Genomic DNA, 19597 nt, shown 5'->3' on the forward strand with positions numbered 1-19597 from the left:
TATTGATGGTTGAGTCGTTTATTTGTGCATTTTACAAAATACATCTTCATAAAGGCTCTTATGTATGCAAACCAAAAATGGTAATAAATACAGAACAAAAGGCCAGACACAGGCAAGTCAAAAAAAAAGGGACAGTTTCCCATACAGGACTTAAGCTTAGTCCTACATAACTCCTTTCAGTGAAGAATCTCCATTCACAGTGCTGTATAGTCCAGGACTCAAGTTAATTAAGGCTAGTTATAGATATATGTTTTCTTTGAGTGCAAAATCTCTATTTAAAATGCTGTGTAGTCCAAGACACGCTTTAATCCCTGTTTGGGAAACTGGCCCTAAATATAAAAAGGAAAAAAAAAAAAAACTAAACTGACCTTAAGGGGAAAAATTCTGCACCAAGAGCCGCATACACTAATATGAAACAAAATGCAACAATGGCTACAGCTCTCTCTTCTTCCCTATTATACAAAAAACACAGGAGTAATAATGACCACAGGTCAACAGAGGATTAGAATGTTCCTGAGAATTTCTGTAAGGCTGATCTCAGCAAGGCTCTTGTTGTTGACTGGTCCGTTTAGAGACAACTTCCTCATATTGTTCTCTAGTCAGAAGGCCATTGGTGATGCTCTTGCTCTCCTCAAGTTTTGGTAGGATGACTGCTATGTACCCATCAGTAGAAGGCTGTTTAGGAGAACACAAAACAAAGCAGTATTAGTCATATTTGCACAAATAACAGTTAGATCTTAAAACAAATCTGAAGTAAGCACCTCTTTAAAAAAAGATTTCTTAGACTATAGGTCCGTTTCCAGGACAGGGATCTCTAAAAGAGTGTGTTAATTATCTGATTAATAAAATCAGGTGTGCTTTTCCTCCCTCCGTTTTTAAAAATATATCCGTCCACACAGAAACCAAAAGGCCTGAATAGTACATAGTACTCCCTATGTAGTGTACTACTATACTATAACAGTCACAATTGCAGATTACACTTATTAATAGATAGGATGTTTCAGAGTGCACTGTTACATTGGCAATGCTTGTGTTTGGTAATTCAACAAACTGTGCATGTGGCACTAAATCCTGTGTCATTAATCGATGCACTGTACAGTAGCTGTGTGTGGATATATTTGTGAATATAGTGTAAATTGTATATCGTTTACTTAACATTACCTTCTCCAGCAGCAGATCAGGATGCTTGAGGATGTCCTCATTGACTTCTAAAAGGCGTCCCCTGATACAGCTGTGATTAATGTAGCAGATAAACCATGAAAAAAAAAAGAAACAGGATAAACTTCAGTTAAACATCACAACCCATCGTGTTCATCCTGAAGGTTGCAGCACATTGATCAAAGCTTTCAGATCCTTTCAGACCTTGCGTCCAATTACAATGGACATCATGTATTGTCTTTATTTTTAAATGGTTTGTTGCACATAACAATATTTGAGAGCTGTTTTCCTTCATAATAGACCATGAACCAGCCAATGAACATGTTTATAAACCAATGAAACAGTAGAGTTTGCTTTGCCCCATCCACTGGAAAAACAGTAGTACTAGAGGGAGCCATTGAGGGAATGTAACAGCTGTTTTTTTTTTCTAATTTAATAATATGATTTAGAACATTTTTATCATGTTTTTTTTTTTTACTGTTTAGGAATGGTTTATGAAATAAAAAGGTCAATATGAAATATAAAATATTAAACACAGGCTTACTATGCAATGAAAAAAAAAATATATATAAATACATGTTTTTGTTAATTTATTTGTTAAATAGATTTTAGAGTAGAATATTACAGTCTTCTTTTTCTATGCATTACAGACAGAAAACATTTAAAACATTAACATATCGCTGGAGATTATTCAGGTCTGGAAGGGTTAAGTGGGAGTAAATGTAACTCACCTAAAAACGGTGTACTCCATGTTGTCTGTACATGTTATTCTGCACAGAGGAGCAAACTCCGTGAGGAACTGGCCACCCTGCAGAATTTAATAAAGCAGCAGTTAGTGTGATGTTCTCCGATCTGAAAGATAGCTCTGCTGCCTGGCAATAACACTCACCCTCTTTGACTTCCCGGATACTTTGTTGTTCAGGCGGCTGCATCCGTCACTGATCTTGTAGTTGATGTTCTTGATCTTCCTCCCATTCTGCAGGATAGGGTGAGTCTCCGCAAGAGTGATGAGACAGATTCTGCAAAGATATATTCTGTTAGGTGACAAACAAGATAAATATCACAGTGCAAAGCTGCAAAAAGTAATCCAAACCAAGAATCAAAACTAAAAAACTTGTAGAACAAGTGCCAGTTTAAAAGACTATGCAGATACTAAGTAACTTCCAGAACTACGTATGAACTTCAGTGCCCCTGCATCTAGCTTTATACTTCTCTTTTTTTGGATCCTTTATGCTCAAAAGCTGGGGCTACAGTATAAAACAAAACAGAACAGAAAACAAGAAAAATTGGTTTCTAAAGGTCAATGAGCTAATTGCAGCTTAGTAAAACATGGGACGCATTTACAACTGGTCACTTCATGTGAGTTCTATTTGGATTGTATCCTGATAATATTTTACCACATTCATTCACACCTAGTCAAATGTTACTCTGGTTAATCAGACTAAAATCTGATTGCTGTGTGGGATGGAACATGCAAATGTTTCACAGTCTAATACTGACACTCATAAAGTGGCCATGTGTAAACAATACAATAAATTCAATTTAGTAAATGCAACTAGTTTACTAAGAATTTGAAAAATATCTGTACCTGTTTGAATGCTGGAGAATGCAGTGGTCTTCACACGGTTTTCCTTTCATATCTACACAAGAATGCAATAAAATAAACACAACTGTGGGTCCAAAGTTACAGCTCTGTGAGTAAGTGAGTGAATGAATTAATGAATGCATGAATGAGTATTTGTCTGTGTGTATACTTAAACACTTTTTCTAAGCTGCTAAAAACACAATATGGCTTTTAAATATTTACAGTTAATGTATGGCTTTCTGTTGCTATTTGTTTACTGTTACTGTTAGTAAGTAATTTATTAGGAGGAACTGCATATAGGTTTTCATATTTGTGCAATTTTATTAAATCATCCAATCGCAGTGCAATGCATGGGCCAGCAGTAGGTAATGTTCATATATACCATTACGTCCATATAGTAAAACAAATATGAGATCTTAGTTATTTTTAATGTGAATTTCTATAACTGCTGATCTTCTGGGTGTTACCTTGTCAATGGCAGTCAGTAAGGGTTCGATCCTGATATTGCTAGCTATATGCTAGCTATAAAGTAAAGTATCGACAGCTGACTATATGTTTATTCTTTTTAGTATTTTATTCTTTGGTGTGTGTCCTTAATACACCCTGCAGGAACTCAACATTCCAAACCTAAAAAGATTAGTTAACTATATTAATTGTCAACTAAAGTCTTACAATATTTTATGCCACTCATTATTAAACTTAATTCAGAACACACGAAAAGATTACATGTAAAAGATCACAGACAAAAACCCCTATCCTAGTGCATCTCAAAAAATGTATGAAACTTATATTATATGAATGTATTACACAACAAATAATCTATTTAAGCCTTTATTTCTTTTATTGTTGATGATTATGGCTTACAGCCAATGAAAACCCAAAAATCAGTGTTTCAGAAAATTGTATACTTTTATGGAGATGAGGATTTTATTTTCCAGCAGGCCTTGGAACACTGCCCACATTGCCAAAAGTACCAATTGGTCTTGTATAATATTAAAATTTTCTGAGACACTGACTTTTAAGTTTTCACTGACTATAAGCCATAATCATCAACAATAAAACTTTTCAATAATATTCTATTTTGTTAAAAAGCACAAGCTTGGGTATACTGTATACAGTGGTAGTTAGGTTAACTAGCTTAGCTACAGTGTCAGCATTAGCTGCAGTCCAGATCACTGCATCAAAGCTTAAGTTTAAAATGTTATTTAGCTTAAAGACAGCGATATTACACACAGTGAGCAGCCTAGAGACCCGTACCTGTTTTATACCATCGCGTATAGTACCTATCAGTCACAGACGGAGCTGTTTTATCCGCTTCTTCCATCGCAAACACACAGCAGGCTTCCTCCAAACACCATGACGGACTACAAATCCTGTCCGTCCCGAACTACAGTCCGGCTGACACGCACGAGGCAGCGAGCCCTTTATATTAAACACACGCATTTTATACACGCTTTTAAACCTCACATTTGTACAAATATATTATTTTTTTTGTTTTAGATTTCACAATCACACGTTTACCTATAAGTTAAATAAAATGAAATATATTAAATATAATAGCTCTGGCGGAACGGTCGAGTCCCAGGATTAGTTTCCCGGGAGGTGAGGGACAGGGAGCAGACATGGCGGCCCCCGTGTTTGAGACGTGCCATGTAGCCTGCTGTGCTAACCGGACCCCGCATGTTCTCTCCTGGAGCCGGAGAGGACTCATCGCCTTCGGGAGCTGCAGCTCAGTGGCTCTGTATGATCCGCAGGTGAGCAGCGCTGGAACCGGTGGAGTGAGTGAGTGAGTGAGTGAGTGAGTGAGAGAGAGAGAGAGAGAGAGAGAGAGAGAGAGAGAGAGAGAGAGAGAGAGAGAGAGAGAGTGAGGGAGTGAGAGAGATAGTAAGGGAGTGAGAGAGAGAGTAAGAGAGAGAGAGAGAGAAAGTGAGAGTGAGTGAGTGAGTGAGTGAGAGAGAGAGAGAGAGAGAGAGAGACAGACAGAGAGAAAGTGAGAGTGAGTGAGAGAGAGAGAGAGAGAGTGTAAGAGAGAGAGAGAGAGAGAGGTAAGGGAGTGAGGGAGGGAGTGAGAGAGAGAGCAGAAGGGCTAAAACTATAATCTGTATCTGTGTATCTACAGGAACTTCAGCGTTTTGGGTTATTTTGTATGCTTGTGTTTAAACATGCATACTACAACTGGATGTTAATTGTCTATACACACAGTTATGGCTTCATGAGGTAGAGTCACTTGGAATGGCTTTCAGTTAACAGTTGTGCTGAACTGGTCAAGAGTTAATTACTTGAATTTCTGGCTTCTTAATGTGTTTTAGAGCATTGGTTGTAAAGTTATTAAGAGTTAGAGTTGGCATACAATGATTAGTAATACTTAATTAATGCTCTAATCCATATTATGGCAAGAACTACTCAACTAATTAAAGAAAAAAAGTCATTCTTACTCTGAACTCTGAAAACATTATCACATGCATTTGCAAAGACCATCAAAACATTATGATGACACTAGCTTTCATCAGGACCACCCCAGGAAAAAAAAAGACCAAGAGTTTCCTCTATTATACAGAATAAGTTCAACAAAGTTACCAGCCTCAAAAACCACAAGTTAACAGCACCCCATAAAAGAGCGCACCTAAATGCATCTGAATGAGTATTTTGGTTTGTTTAACACTTTTAAGTTGCTACATGATTTCTTATGTGTTTCTTTATAGTCTGGATGACTTCAGTAGTAATTTATACAATGTAGGAAAAAAAGAAGGTGTGTCCAAACTTTTGACAGGTAAATATATACAGTTAGGGTTACTGTTACCATCAGTGTACTGCTAATAAACTTAATACTAAGTTTAACACTTGACTATGAACTTTTACAAATCTAGTTCTACTCATTTATGCAATTATATGAACTGTATACCTGTGTAATTTCAAGAGCTTTCATTCTGATAGAGTTCCTCTCCCTTTAGTTTTGGTTTAATGATGTATAGTAGAAGCATATAAAGCATTTTCATAAGTAGTTTGGTGGTTTTTAATAGTAAAATATAGTAAATCTGACTGTCGTTCTCACTTATTGCCATTTTTAATATGGTAGCCTCTGTATGTATTTAAGGGCACAGTATTTCTCATCAGGTGTTAAATATGTGTTACAAGACTTGTGCACAGGTAACCAAAACAAATGTTTTGAGCCTCGCACTTAGGTTGCCATGTCTATTTAGAACCTTCATTGAGGGGATTCTGACAATTGGTCGTTGCCAGTCACGTGTGTTTACTACACATAAAGTCACCAAAGCACCATGTTTAAGGTAGTGTTAATGTAAGCAGTACAGTAAAAGTAGTAAAATCAAATTTTCTTTTATAATCTATGGAGAATTTAAAGGAATAAAACTGGAGAAACAGACACAAAATGAGGGAACAGCACACAAGCAGAGCAAGGTTATCAGTGACTATTTTTTGTATGAATCATCTGTTAAGTGCCCTCCCCCTTGAACACTTCTAAAAGTAGGCTTTAAAACCCACAGACTTGATAAGCTACTGTAATCATTGAATCTTGTGCTTAGCATTGTAGACCTTAGATGCTGTTTTTAAAATATTCTGGTCTGTTAAATGTTCTGGTCTTTTGGAGTTAAAAAATACAAATAGTTTCAAATGAGTTGGTTTTTATTTGTATGAAGTCAAAAATGTTCTTATTTTAACATCCTGTGTTGTGACTTTGTGTTCTCCAGGAGGTAAAGATTGCAGCACTCCTGAATAAGCATACAGATAGGGTCAATGCTGTCCAGTGGGTCCACAGAGAAGATTGTGGTAAGTCTGTTTTACCACAGATAAACTGAATCATTGTGTGACTGAATCATCTGTGGTGGTGACTCTTTATTTGTGTACATTTTCGGATATGAGAGAAAATGGAGTAATGGGAAAGCTATCATGGCTAATTACCATTGTGTGATCTGTATGACATCTATATTCACAGGCCCAGAAACGCATTTGGTATCAGGAGGGTCAGACAATAGTGTTATTGTCTGGAAAGAGCATGATGGCAAGGTTAGTTTTCTGTAGATTTTTGTTATGAATAGTATAGTGATGTTCTTCTGCTATGAAATTTCATATTATTCTAATCTGTTACTGTAATTCCTAAAAAATAAAGTTGCTTCAAATAGTGATTTAATATGATCTTTTAATAGTAATAGAAATATTAAAACATTTTATTTATATAGCACCTTTGATGCATCAACGATGCAGCTTCACAGTGCATTGTTAGTTAGTACTCAAATATAATACAAAATCCAATCCTTTGGATTAATGCAATATTTAAATGCACAAGATCAAATGATCTATAATAGACTTAATATTAAGCAGATCTCTCAAACCAAGGGAATAAGAACTTTTGATTCTATAAATGACCATATTTGAGTATTAAGAGACTTTACACAGAGGTTCATGTGCAATTTAAAGGTTCTTCACACATCTTTCACATCTTTTAATTATGGCATGTCTTAAAAGATGCTCATTTTTATAGTGTAAAGTGTGTTGTGTCATACAGAAAACACAAGTATGTAGTTCTATTTTAAAATATTATTTAAAAACATATATTTTTATTGTATCACTTGTTCTCCAGTTTGCTGCTGCTGCTGTTTGTTCTGGTCACTCTGGGCCGGTGTGTGCAGTGGATGCTGTGCCTCTGCGCTCTGGACAGTTACTGCTGGCCTCTGCATCATCTGACTCTACAGTTAAACTGTGGACATTCAGCGATGGAGCAGGTAAGTGTTTACTCTTTGAATAAACTACTTATTTGAGATACTGTATATTAAACGTTAATGAGAGGATTCATGACATGAACTTCAGTACCGTTTCAAGCCTGACATCTGCTGGTAGATTTTTGTAAAGGAAAGTATAAAGCTTAGAGGCAGGAATAGTTTGCATTGGGCTAATGCTGGTAATGAGTGCCCTGTAATTGTCAGATGTGCAATGATCTGAGAAATGCCAAGACTGAATATAAAAGCTCAAATTCATTTTCAAATGAAGATATGATGCTGTTGCGCCATATTATTTCCTTTGATCTCAGTTTGCCTTGTTGGCAAAATGAAAATGAAGCTTATCAAATTTGTCAAAATACAGCAGCAGTATGTCATTGAGTTAGTGATTATAGATAAGCAGGTAGCATTTATCGTTTGACTTAATTATTGTTTGTGTTGTGCACAATTTAATGATTGGCAGCACCTCACTGGCAAAATTGATAGTTTAGTGTTTTGCTCTTGTGTTTGTGTGCAGATTTGTTTTTAAGGGGTAAAAGTGTTAAAACTATGCTGTAATATGTGGGTTAAGACAATAAAAAAGACAATAAAAAGAACCTTAATTTTCCTCCCCCCCATAAGCCCTCTATTAAAGGAAAATCAGTGTTTTTTTCCATTGTGGAAAAAAAAAAATCACAGGATTGCCCATAGACTTGTTAAATGACATATGGGAATTTTTATCTCTGTATATTAAGATTAAAATACTTGGTGGCACTTTTAAGCATTTTTATCCTTATTGTGAAGCAGATCGCCCCCAGTATTTTACAATCATCTTATAGTTTATGTAAACGTGGAGCATGATTGAAAGTTCACATTGTTTTTTCTTTGAGATGTCCATCTGTTCTCTGTCTAAGAGGCAAAATTAGTGATTCTGTGTGAATTGCTTAGGAAGTGTGTGTATGTATGTCTGAGGCCTAGTGGCATAGTGGTGTTGTGCTAGTGTATGTCGTTGTGGTATGAGTGGATCGAATACAGCAGTTTTTAAACACCTCAGTGTCTGGGCTCCGAATTGTCTAAAGCAGTCTAAAGCACTGCCACTATGATCGGGAAATTGCTGGTTTGAATCCTGGTCATGCAGCTTTCCATCAGCTGCCGGAGCCCTGAAAGAGTGTTATTGGCCTTGCTCTTTCTGGTGCTCATCTCTCCCCTCATCAATTCTAGGGTTATGTCGGTCAGCGCAAGGCGTCTGTGAGCTGATGTATCAAAATCAATTTGTGCTTTCCTGTGCTTTTCTCTGAGCGCACTGTGATGCTACTCAGTTCGAGAAGAGGCGGTGGCTGACTTCACATGTATCGCAGGAGGCAATGTTCGAAAACAGTCCAGCAGCTCTGCTGTGTCAGATCCACTTACTCATATCAACACAACACACACTACTAACACACCACCACCATATCAGTGTCACTGCAGACCTAAGAATCCACCACACAAATAATAGCTGCTCTGTGGTGGTCCTGTGGGGTCCTGACCCAAGCTAACAAAGTTTTGAATGCGATGTGTAGGTGGTCCAGTACTTTTGTCCGTGTTGAAATTGAAGAAAACAGAGGAATTACTATCATCTTAGATATATTACTCTCAAAGTAAAGTACAACTTAATTTGTATTGCATGTGAAATAATCTAAATCAGGCCTAAAAGTTGCATTCCCTCCAGATACAGAGAGACCTGTAATTCACTCCTTCGCAGGCCCACTCACGTCTGCACTCAGACAATGCGTGGATTAGGAATACATCAGAACAGCAGCATCTTTAAAATGCGTCACAGCTAACTGGGTTAATTCTTACTCATGGTGTGTTTATGATCTTTGTTAGCGGAATGCCTCCAGACCATATCTTTTGGGAGCAGCTTCATGATGGATGTCTCCTTAGTGCTGTTGCCAGGCAGTGAAGGTAAGCTGTGCATGCTGCTGTGCACTGAATTGCTTTTCCCTTCATGCCATTTGTCTCCATTGCGTCTGTGTGACTCACTGTCATGTTGGAATCTGAATGCTTCAGCTCTGTAATGGTGCTCCATTATGCAGCCTCTAACAATGTGTCTGAAGTGCAGTGTTGCACACGTGCATTCTCAGTGTGTCTAAATGTGTCTTTTATTTACAGACGAAATCGTTTGTCTGTCACATGGAGTGTATAGAGTGTAACTGATTTTCGTTCGTGTTCATGTAGTGCCCGTCCTGGCTTGTGGCGGAGATGACAGTAAAGTCATTCTTTATGTACAGCTCAATGGACAGGTATGGAAGAGATTTTGTTATTTGTGTCATGGTAAAATTAGTTAAACAATTGACAAAAATGGACCGTAGTAAGATATTTTTACATTTAACTTAACTTACCTTATAGGTTGAATGCTGTGACCTGTAAAGTTAGTATTTTTAAGATGCATGGTTTTCCTAGTAAAGGGGTGTAATTTCAGTGTAGTGTTGGCTCTGATAAAAACACTGAATTAAAAAAAAATCAAGAATACCCTACTGCAACAAAATGAATATTAAATTTTATTATTGCATACGATATGATATGGTACACCCCTAACTGAGATATAAACAAAAAAGAAATACCCATTTTTTTCAGATTTGTAACAGAAGTCAATGATCCAGAATGTTGTGATACTAATAATGCACTTCAAATATCTCCATATATCAGGACTAAAGTAAAATAAATATATAATCTGTCTCTAGTAGATATATAATGGGAAATGAGAACAGTATGAATTTTTCTTTTGCCAAAAAAAGAGGAAAGTAGTACCCTAGTGTGATAATAGTATATAGTATAGTATAATATCATTATATATCAATATTCAAAGATTTTGACAATATTATTGAGTGCAATATGATGGCACACCCTTATTGTCCATAAATATTTACTGTGTAAAGTGTAGCACTCATTTTGTTACACATCACATTACTTACTACTAAAATGTCACCTGTCATATTAGCTAAGTAACATTGTCATATAAGCTAACTAGCATACTGTCATATAAGCTAACTAGCATACTGTCATATTAGCTAACTAGCATACTGTCATATTAGCTTACTAACATACTGTCATGTTAGCTAACTAGCATACTGTCATGTTAGCTAACTAGCATACTGTCATGTTAGCTAACTAGCATACTGTCATATCAGCTAACTAGCATACTGTCATATAAGCTAACTAGCATACTGTCATATCAGCTAACTAGCATACTGTCATATCAGCTAACTAGCATACTGTCATATCAGCTAACCAGCATACTGTCATATCAGCTAACTAGCATACTGTCATATCAGCTAACTAGCATACTGTCATATCAGCTAACTAGCATACTGTCATATCAGCTAACTAGCATACTGTCATATCAGCTAACTAGCATACTGTCATATCAGCTAACTAGCATACTGTCATATCAGCTAACTAGCATACTGTCATATCAGCTAACTAGCATACTGTCATATCAGCTAACTAGCATACTGTCATATCAGCTAACTAGCATACTGTCATATCAGCTAACCAGCATACTGTCATATCAGCTAACTAGTATACTGTCATATCAGCTGACTAGCATACTGTTATATTAGCTGATTAGCATAATATAATATTAGCTGATTAGCATAATATAATATTAGCTGATAAGTATAATATAATATTAGCTAACTAGCATACTGTTATATTAGCTAACTAGCTTACTGTCATATTAGCTAACTAGCTTATTAGCTATAACAGGCTACATATGTGAAGCCTTGTATAAGCTGACAGATTTACTTTTATACAATAGATGATGTTATTTAGCTTTTTCTAAAATATATTGTCACTGTCAAACCTTTGAATCTCAGTTTTTTCATTATGTTATGTTTGTAAAGGCAGACTGCATGGCAAAGAGCTTGATTTTATACACCTGTTACAATGGGGCTAAAGGATCCACCTAAATCCTTTGATTAAAAGGTGTGTCCTGAAACTTTTGGCCATTTAATGTATGAGGTTATTTTATGACAGCTACAGTATGGTTAACAATGTGTAATGATATTAAAATAGTGTAATAGAGAAATATTAGGTAACCCATTGACACAAAATATATTTATAGTGAACATACAACATTCCTCTTAACATTTGAATATGTTTTGTTCAGTTTCAGAAGGTACTTACACTTCAAGGTCATGAGGATTGGGTCCGCAGTGTGGAATGGGCAGCCAAAGGTAACTCTCTTCTCTTCCGGTTGTGTTGTGAGGAAGAGAATATGAGTGCTTACTGTACTAATACTCATAATACTGTTATGTTTCCAGTTAGCACTTGGTACACTGAATAATTGCTTTACCAATATCCTCAAAGATTCATTACTTTAACCGCTACTCTGCAGAACTTCAAACACATTCAGACTCATGAGGTAAAAATGTGGTTCTGCACTGGCTTCTGAATATAAAACGCTGCACCCTCAGGGGCCTCTAGCCAAATTGATTTCACTCTAGTGTGCCTTCATAATGCATGAAGCAAGCACTTCCTGCCAGCGAAAGGCTCTATGCTCTGCAGGACTGATATACTGAAGGAGCTAAACAGGCATTGCATGTGTGTCTATGTGTGTCTTCAGATGGGGAGCTTCTTTTGGCAAGCTGTTCTCAGGACTGTATGATCAGAGTGTGGAAGCTGGTGGTTAAATGTGCACCACAGGCAGATGCTTCAGCTGAAGAAGGAGCCATCAGGATGAAGGAGGATGTGTTTGAGGTGAAGGGAAATGGTGAGGCCTGTTTTTATTCAGACTGGGGGGGGGGGGGGGGGGGGACTGGCTAAAAAAAGGGCAGACATAAGTGGTGTAACTTTAGACGATAATTGTGTTAGGGCTGCACAATACAGCTCTGGTAAAAAATAAAAATGATGAGTTTCTTTGATTTTACCAAATTAAAAACCTATGAAATATAATCAAAAGGCCACAAGCCATCAAACCAAGCTGAACTGCTTGAACTTTTGCACCAGGAGTGAGATAAAGTTATTCAAAAGCAGTGTGTAAGACTGGTGGAGGAGGACATGCATAAAAACTGATTACAACCAGGGTTATTCCACCAAATATTGATTTCTGAACTCTTAAAACTTTATGAATATGAACTTGTTTTCTTTGCATCATTTACTGTCTGAAAGCTCTGCATCTTTTTTGTTATTTCTGCCATTTCTCATTTTCTGCAAATAAATGCTCTAACTGACAATGTTTCTATTTAGAATTTGGGAGAAATGTTGTCCATAGTTTATAGACTAATACAATAATGTTTATTCTACTCAAATATGTACCTATAAGTAGCAAAATCAGAAAAAACTGATTAAGAAACTGAAGTGGTCTCTTATTTTTTTTCTAGAGCTGCCATCACTCACTGCTCCTCTCTCTTTTCTTCTCCAACAGTATATGCAGTGACTCTCGAGACAGTACTAGCTGGACATGAGAACTGGGTGTATGGCATCCACTGGCAGCCACCAGTTAACAAAGGTTTAAACACTTTGTTTCCTACAGCATTTTTTACAGGTATATTTATTATTTTTGATTTTCACTTAATGAAGTTCACATTTTTTGCTGTTTGTCTCCCCCTGCAGGCGGCTCAATGAAACAGCCTCTTAGTCTGCTCTCTGCATCCATGGACAAAACCATGATCCTTTGGGGACCAGAGGAGGCATCAGGAGTGTGGGTGGAGAAGGTTAGTCCAGACTTTTTACATTCTATCAATCCGGGTGGTGTTTTAGAGGCATGACCAGAAAGAGTTGTGTGTTGTGTTTATAACCCTGTTCTTATAAACAGTCGCAAAATATTGTCTACACTACATCAAAAATCAGAAAAAACTGATTAAGAAACTGAAGTGGTCTCTTATTTTTTTCTAGAGCTGCCATCACTCACTGCTCCTCTCTCTCTTCTTCTCCAACAGTATATGCAGTGACTCTCGAGACAGTACTAGCTGGACTATGAGAACTGGGTGTATGGCATCCACTAGCAGCCACCAGTTAACAAAGGTTTAAAAATCCTTTCCAAAAAGGGATTTTCCTTAAATGTAAATAGGATACATGAGCTCATGTTTATCGAATAGTTCGTTTTTTTTTTTTTTTTTAGTCCTAACATTCCAAAATAATATATTTGTTTAACACCCCTATGGAGCAAACGTTTTTTTTCTTTTTTTTTCATAAAGAAAAAAGCATTTAAGCATCTTAGCTATTCATTGAGTTGTCATGGTTCTATACAGAATCATTGCCTTTCCTTAAAAAAAGAACTGTATTACTATTATTGTATCAAACACAGTTATTATTCATCGCTTGCTCTTCCTTTTTGGAAGCTTCAGTAGAGTTCCAACCCCTCCTTGTGGTCGCTTTTTTTTCTACGGTCTCCTTTCCCCGTGTCCTCTGGCTTTCTTCCCAGCCAGCAGTGAAACTCTTCGGTGTCTGCTGCAGGACGAGCAGGTAGCAGAACAGTGTTGTAGAGCTGAAGCCAGATCCTCCATGGTGCTCCGCCTTCTCTGTCGGCCAGAGAACATCTGTTCCTTCTGCTCGTCCTCCTGAAATGCAGGCTCTATGTGGAGGTGAGGTGTGAGGAGCGTGGTCTGGCCTGTCTGGCTACGTGCCAATGACAAGATGTGATGGCCACAGAGGTACCTGAGATAACCTCCTGGTGTTCAGTGTCAGCCTCAAAGCAGGCCCGTCTTTCCCTTCAACCATAACAAGGCTTTTTGATTGGCGTCCCAGCAGCAGATAACAGGCATGACTCCATGGGTGATCAATAAGAGCGGCTAGCTTTTGATCTTCTGGCAAGCAGGTACGGCTTTGTTGAGATCAGATCAGTGCCGTCTCCAGAAGTTCCTGCTCCTGACGTGGGGTGTTTCGATGTGAATTGCAGCCGGCTCACGTTCGCCACTGTACCTGAGCTCTGCCCAATTAAAACTGATAGGCTGCGTTGAGGGAACAATTCTGAACGTTGCGGGAGTAGTTTCTCTGCTTTTTCGTAAAACTCTTCGTAGTAAGAAACCGTTGCGTGTTTTTCTCTCTTTTTTTAAAATCTGCTGCGTACATAGAAATTTGGTGGTAAAGGGCATATTATATGAAGTGGGTCGTGAACTGGCTTTTCAAACGTGACTGCAAGGCTTTGAACTGACAGCTTCCCTGCCTCCAAAGGAAGCAGGCGTCTGTTCTCGCACACTTTCCCTCTCTTCCTACTTCCAACCGCCCATTTTCCACCATTTCACACAGAGCTTGACTGCTTAAAAGCTGAGATTAGGTTATAGCTGCCATTTTACGCAATATCTCCTGACAAAAGGCTGGAATTAATGAAAGCCATGTGTCTAAAAGTTCCACTAGAATAGAGCAGCTTAAAAATAGGAGGACCTATTGAAGGCCTGGATTACTGCACCTTCTGCTCCAGAGAAACAAGTGTGAAAACGTTCAGGCCGTGTAAAAGTGCGTAATGATATACCAGGTGTTTTGCACTCACTAGCCAGGCAACATTTTGCATGGGGGCAGAGCTGTCAATTTTATTTAAGCAAGTCCTTTTGGAAGTGAATTTCTGTGTAAGAAGAAAGATTTTTCATTATGTATAATCATGACATCACACACCTTCTGAAATGTCAGTACATTTAGAATAACAGTTAAAAAGACTGATTGATTTCACCAAATTGAAAACCTCTGGAATATAATCAAGAGAAAGAGGGATGATCACAAGCCATCAAACCAAGCTGAACTGCTTGATTTTTTGCACCAGGAGAGGCATAAAGTTATCCAAAAGCAGTGTGTAAGACTAGTGGAGGAGAAAATGCCAAGATGCTTGAAAACTGTGATTAAAACCAGGGTTATTCCGCCAAATATTGATTTGAACTCTTGAACTCTTAAAACTTTATGAATATGAACTTGTTTTCTTTGCATTATTTGAGGTCTGAAAGCTCTGCATCTTTTGTTATTTCATTCACTCATTTTCTGCAAATAAATGCTCTAAATGACAATATGTTTATTTAGAATTTGGGAGAAATGTTGTCTGTAGTTTATAGAATAAAACAACAATGTTCATTTTACTCAAACATATACTTATAAATAGCAAAATCAGAGAAACTGATTCAAAAACTGAAGTGGTCTCTTAATTATTTCCAGAGCTGTAGATACCATTATTATCCTCACTCTATGATGCACAGTTGATCATAAATGTCATCAGACAGCTTGCTGATCCACTTTGCCACAGTATATACAGTTGGAGTTAGAGCATATTGTCATAAAACTAGAAATAAAATAATTTGAAGTAAAAACCAAACAAACAAATGCGTAATTTAACCTGCTGACCAGATTTAAGCCTAATTTTGTAATATGTGAATAGCTATATGAAGCTTTCTCGCAGGCCGGATGGGGCCCCCCAGGCCTGTAGTTTGAGACCCCTGTGCTACACTGTTGTAAAAGACTGCCTGTGAGTGCCACTCTGCAGCAAATGACCAGCATCAGTGTGGCTAATTAACACATTTAAAAGGAGAGCCTCTTTCATAATGATTAGCCTAATTGGTTAGATTTAGAGGAGAGCTGGCTAGCAGTGGGTTGGCCAGACGGACTGCTGGGTAAAGTGTGCCCTGCTAATAAGTCACACTGTCTGTTAGCACTGTGGCGTTGCATGGTGAGGCCATACTGAGCGCCTGTCAGGCCTGAGCCATTAGCCACATGCTAATGCTTTATTAACCCTGATGAATCGGGGGTAGAGAGGTAATGAAAGGCTGGTAAAGAGCCCAAACTCCACACTAAGCCAGATAAATGTAGGGGTTCACTTGGCTAATCTCCTGCTGTGAACCGTATTTAACACTCTGGACTTATCAGTTATTGCCAGTTCCAGTCTATGCTTCTTGAATGATGATTACACACACTGAGATGTACCTCTGCACCTGTTAGAGCTGCAAAAGTGGACCAACTATTTCATAGTCTACAGTTTTAGAATGGGAAGACATAAATGCTCCTGAAGGTGTCCAAATACTATAAAAATACTGTATATATCTCCTTCAAAACATTTAAAATGTAACCAAAGTGGTTTAATGTATAATGTTCATATCTAGACAAACTTACTCATGTCTTTTTTATTTACAATAAAAGATATAGAAAACAAATATCTGAAAATTATCTCACTGGCATGATAAAAGCCAAGTAACAGGAACAAGTATGGTGTCACATGGCTTTTGTCATGGCCCATAGAAGCTAAATATTGCTTCACACATCACTGCAGGACATGCACATGGTGCCTTTAGCTAGTGGTGTGTCATATCATAACGTGCGCAGTAATATTGCCAACTTTTTTCAATATTGTGAGCTATATTATACCCTGAAATATCGCGTCAATATCACCCACCCCTAATTATCACATCAGGGTCACATAAAAATAAAATCACACTGTTCTCAATTTTTCATTATATATATACTACAGACAGATTGTATCTGTCCAGTATCATAAATACTACTTGGAGTGCCCTATTAGTATGACATTCTGCATCATTGACTTCTGTTACAAATCTGATAACATTCTTGTATATATATTTTTAAATATCTCAGCAAGGGATGTACCATATCATATCATATGAAATAATACAGTTTATTTTCGTTTTGGTGCAGTAGTGTATTTTTAAAATATTAAAATATTCTCTAGAATGGAGCTCTTCACATAAACTACTCTTAAATGACTTTGATTACCTCTCTATAAATGAATTATGTGATTTTTTTTTTATATCTGTGGAATTCCCCAAATATTAAAAAACACAATTCATCTAACTGAAATGATTATGGATACAGAGATATGTAAATTGGTTGCAGTTACCGGTTGTTCCTTTATTTCCTTTCAAAGTTTACTAGCCTTCAGTTTGTTTTACCTTTTTAGTGAAGAGAAATATGACTGTCCATGTTTAGACCTTCTGGTGAGTGTTTGGACATGTGTATTGCGCCTCAGATCCATACTGTTGTTCCCCCATAAACAAGACTGATTACACATTTTGCTTGCAGGAGCTTGGCATGATATACGAGCAGCAATGTGGATGGAATTCAAAATCAATCTGCTTAATGTTGCGTTGCTCTCTCCACAATGGCTCGCAGAGGTCTGTGCCACTCAAAGTGAAAGGCACACTTTATCGTCGTCATTAGTTCCACCACGTCTCTCAGCTGAGCTGGGCCGTTGAAGGGCATCTCGCATGAGCTTCTACTGGAGCTAAAGAGCATCAGAATGCTCACCACAGAAATCAGATGCAATCTTGTGTTTTGTGTCTTGAGATTTCTTAACCTTAGGGACTACTTGAATGCAGCCTATTCAAATAATCACACACACTTCAACATTAACATAAAAAAAAACTTGACTTACAGCTGATGTTCTTAAGTTTTGGGATTTAGGTCACTCTCTGGTGAGAATGGGTAATTGCACCAAGCATGTGGAAGAATCATTTTAAACTGGGCGGGTGTGAAGCGGCCTTCTTTTAGAGCGGATGAATCCGATTCCAGGTTATGTCAAAGAGAGAGAGTGAGAGAGAGCTCAGTCAGAAACTTAACTTCAACTACACACTTTGTTTTTATTATGGGTGAATGAGTTACTGAGCTTTGAGTTTCCTCTTCTGAAGTCTCCATTGCTCCACCAGCCGCTCACGTTCAGTAAAACTGAGCTGTATCCTCTTTTAGAGGCTGTATATATGACATAAATACGTACAGATGCGTGACGTGGCCAGAAGAAGAACTCCCACAAAAGGTGACCCTACACCCCAGTTTTTAGAATGAATATATTAGGCTTAGCAGGGATGGTCGTTCTAACACACTGGTTCCAGTAAACACAATATTTTGTCCCTGCTCCACTCAGAAATGCTTCTGCTTTCAGTTTAGAATCAAAATAATACAGACTGCCACTTTAAAGAATCCTCAGGTGTGTAGATAGCAGCCCTATATGCACTGACTGAACTGTCACATGGTCTGGGATTTACAGCTCCCCTGTGCGCTCAGCATACCAATAGACTATCCATCATGGTTTGTGGCTTTGGCGCTACTGACAATGCGAGGAGTCCCCTCAGTGGCCTGACCATGGCTGCTGCACTGCCCTGCCACCTACTCCAGGTCACAAATGTGGGTTCATACTCAGAGCCTTCAGAGCCGTGGTGGGTAGTGAGACGTGGCACCCAGAAATCATATCTTTGAAGGAGCCAATTTGATTATGTAACAAACACAAAGCATTTTTTTTTATCCTTCTGGGTTTTTTTTGTGTGTCTGAAATTGTTGCCAAATGCAAATGATCTCAATCAGTCTGCATTAGGCCTTGCTTGTACACTGCCATAAATACAAGCGGAGCCAGGTTAGCCCTGATGGCATAATCATGACTAATTATCTTGTTTTATATGATGTTAGTGCCTGCTTCTCAGCACGACTGGCTTCCTCCATTAATGTGAGACACTCAAGCGGCATTAAGCATGTTAGACACGGGCCAGACAGAGGGCACACTGCTCTTTTTGTTTTACAATTTGCCGGGGAAATGAACACAACGCTTTGGAATTCAAAGCCCTGCCAGGTCAAACAGGAGCGTAGCCTATACACTGATTTATCCTATATGTAAGGCTCAAGGATGGAGATATATACATCTCTGGGGAAAAAATAGGAGACCACTTCAGTTTCTGAATCAGTTTCTCTGATTTTGCTATTTATAGGTATATGTTTGAGCAAAATGAACATTGTTGTTTTATTCTATAAACTACAGACAACATTTCTCCCAAATTCCAAATAAAAATATTGTCATTTAGAGCATTTACTTGCAGAAAATGATAAATGGCTGAAATACCAAAGAAGAAGCAGAGCTTTCAGACCTTAAATAATGCAAAGAAAACAAGTTCATGTTCATAAAGTTTTAAGAGTTCAAAAATCAATATTTGGTGGAATAACTCAGTGAAGTTTTCATTCATCTTGGCATGTTTTCCTCCACCAGTCTTGCACACTGCTTTTGGATAACTTAATGCCACTCCTGGTGCAGAAATTCAAGCAGCTCAGCTTGTGATCATCCATCTTCATCTTGATTATATTCCAGAGGTTTTCAATTTGGTAAAATCAAAGAATCAAATAAACTCCAGAGCTCCAAAGTTCTATATGGACATGTTTACAGTCTTATCATAATGACCACCTTCTTGTT

General features: G+C 37.8%; 2 protein-coding genes across 2 annotated transcripts in view; one reads left to right on the forward strand and one right to left on the reverse strand.

Moving 5' to 3' along the window:
• On the reverse strand, positions 1-4153 carry abitram (actin binding transcription modulator). Its single transcript, XM_022683216.2, has 6 exons — positions 4001-4153; positions 2747-2798; positions 2048-2177; positions 1890-1966; positions 1162-1231; positions 1-675 (listed from the first exon to the last, which is right to left on the reverse strand). The coding sequence occupies exons 1-6, from the start codon at positions 4065-4067 to the stop codon at positions 538-540; spliced, it is 534 nt and encodes a 177-aa protein (XP_022538937.1). The 5' UTR covers positions 4068-4153; the 3' UTR covers positions 1-537.
• A 192-nt stretch (positions 4154-4345) lies between these two features.
• Positions 4346-19597, forward strand: part of elp2 (elongator acetyltransferase complex subunit 2) — a 33028-nt gene continuing 17776 nt past the window's right edge. Inside the window, exons 1-10 of the mRNA XM_022683213.2 lie at positions 4346-4497; positions 6451-6529; positions 6696-6766; positions 7341-7482; positions 9322-9399; positions 9673-9737; positions 11606-11672; positions 12062-12208; positions 12863-12946; positions 13051-13151. Coding sequence (XP_022538934.2) covers positions 4366-4497; positions 6451-6529; positions 6696-6766; positions 7341-7482; positions 9322-9399; positions 9673-9737; positions 11606-11672; positions 12062-12208; positions 12863-12946; positions 13051-13151 — 966 coding nt within the window. The 5' untranslated portion in view covers positions 4346-4365. The remainder of the gene's footprint in view (positions 4498-6450; positions 6530-6695; positions 6767-7340; positions 7483-9321; positions 9400-9672; positions 9738-11605; positions 11673-12061; positions 12209-12862; positions 12947-13050; positions 13152-19597) is intronic.

The sequence above is a fragment of the Astyanax mexicanus genome, chromosome 3 (genome assembly GCF_023375975.1).
Source record: "Astyanax mexicanus isolate ESR-SI-001 chromosome 3, AstMex3_surface, whole genome shotgun sequence".
NCBI classification, from domain to species: domain Eukaryota; kingdom Metazoa; phylum Chordata; class Actinopteri; order Characiformes; family Acestrorhamphidae; genus Astyanax; species Astyanax mexicanus.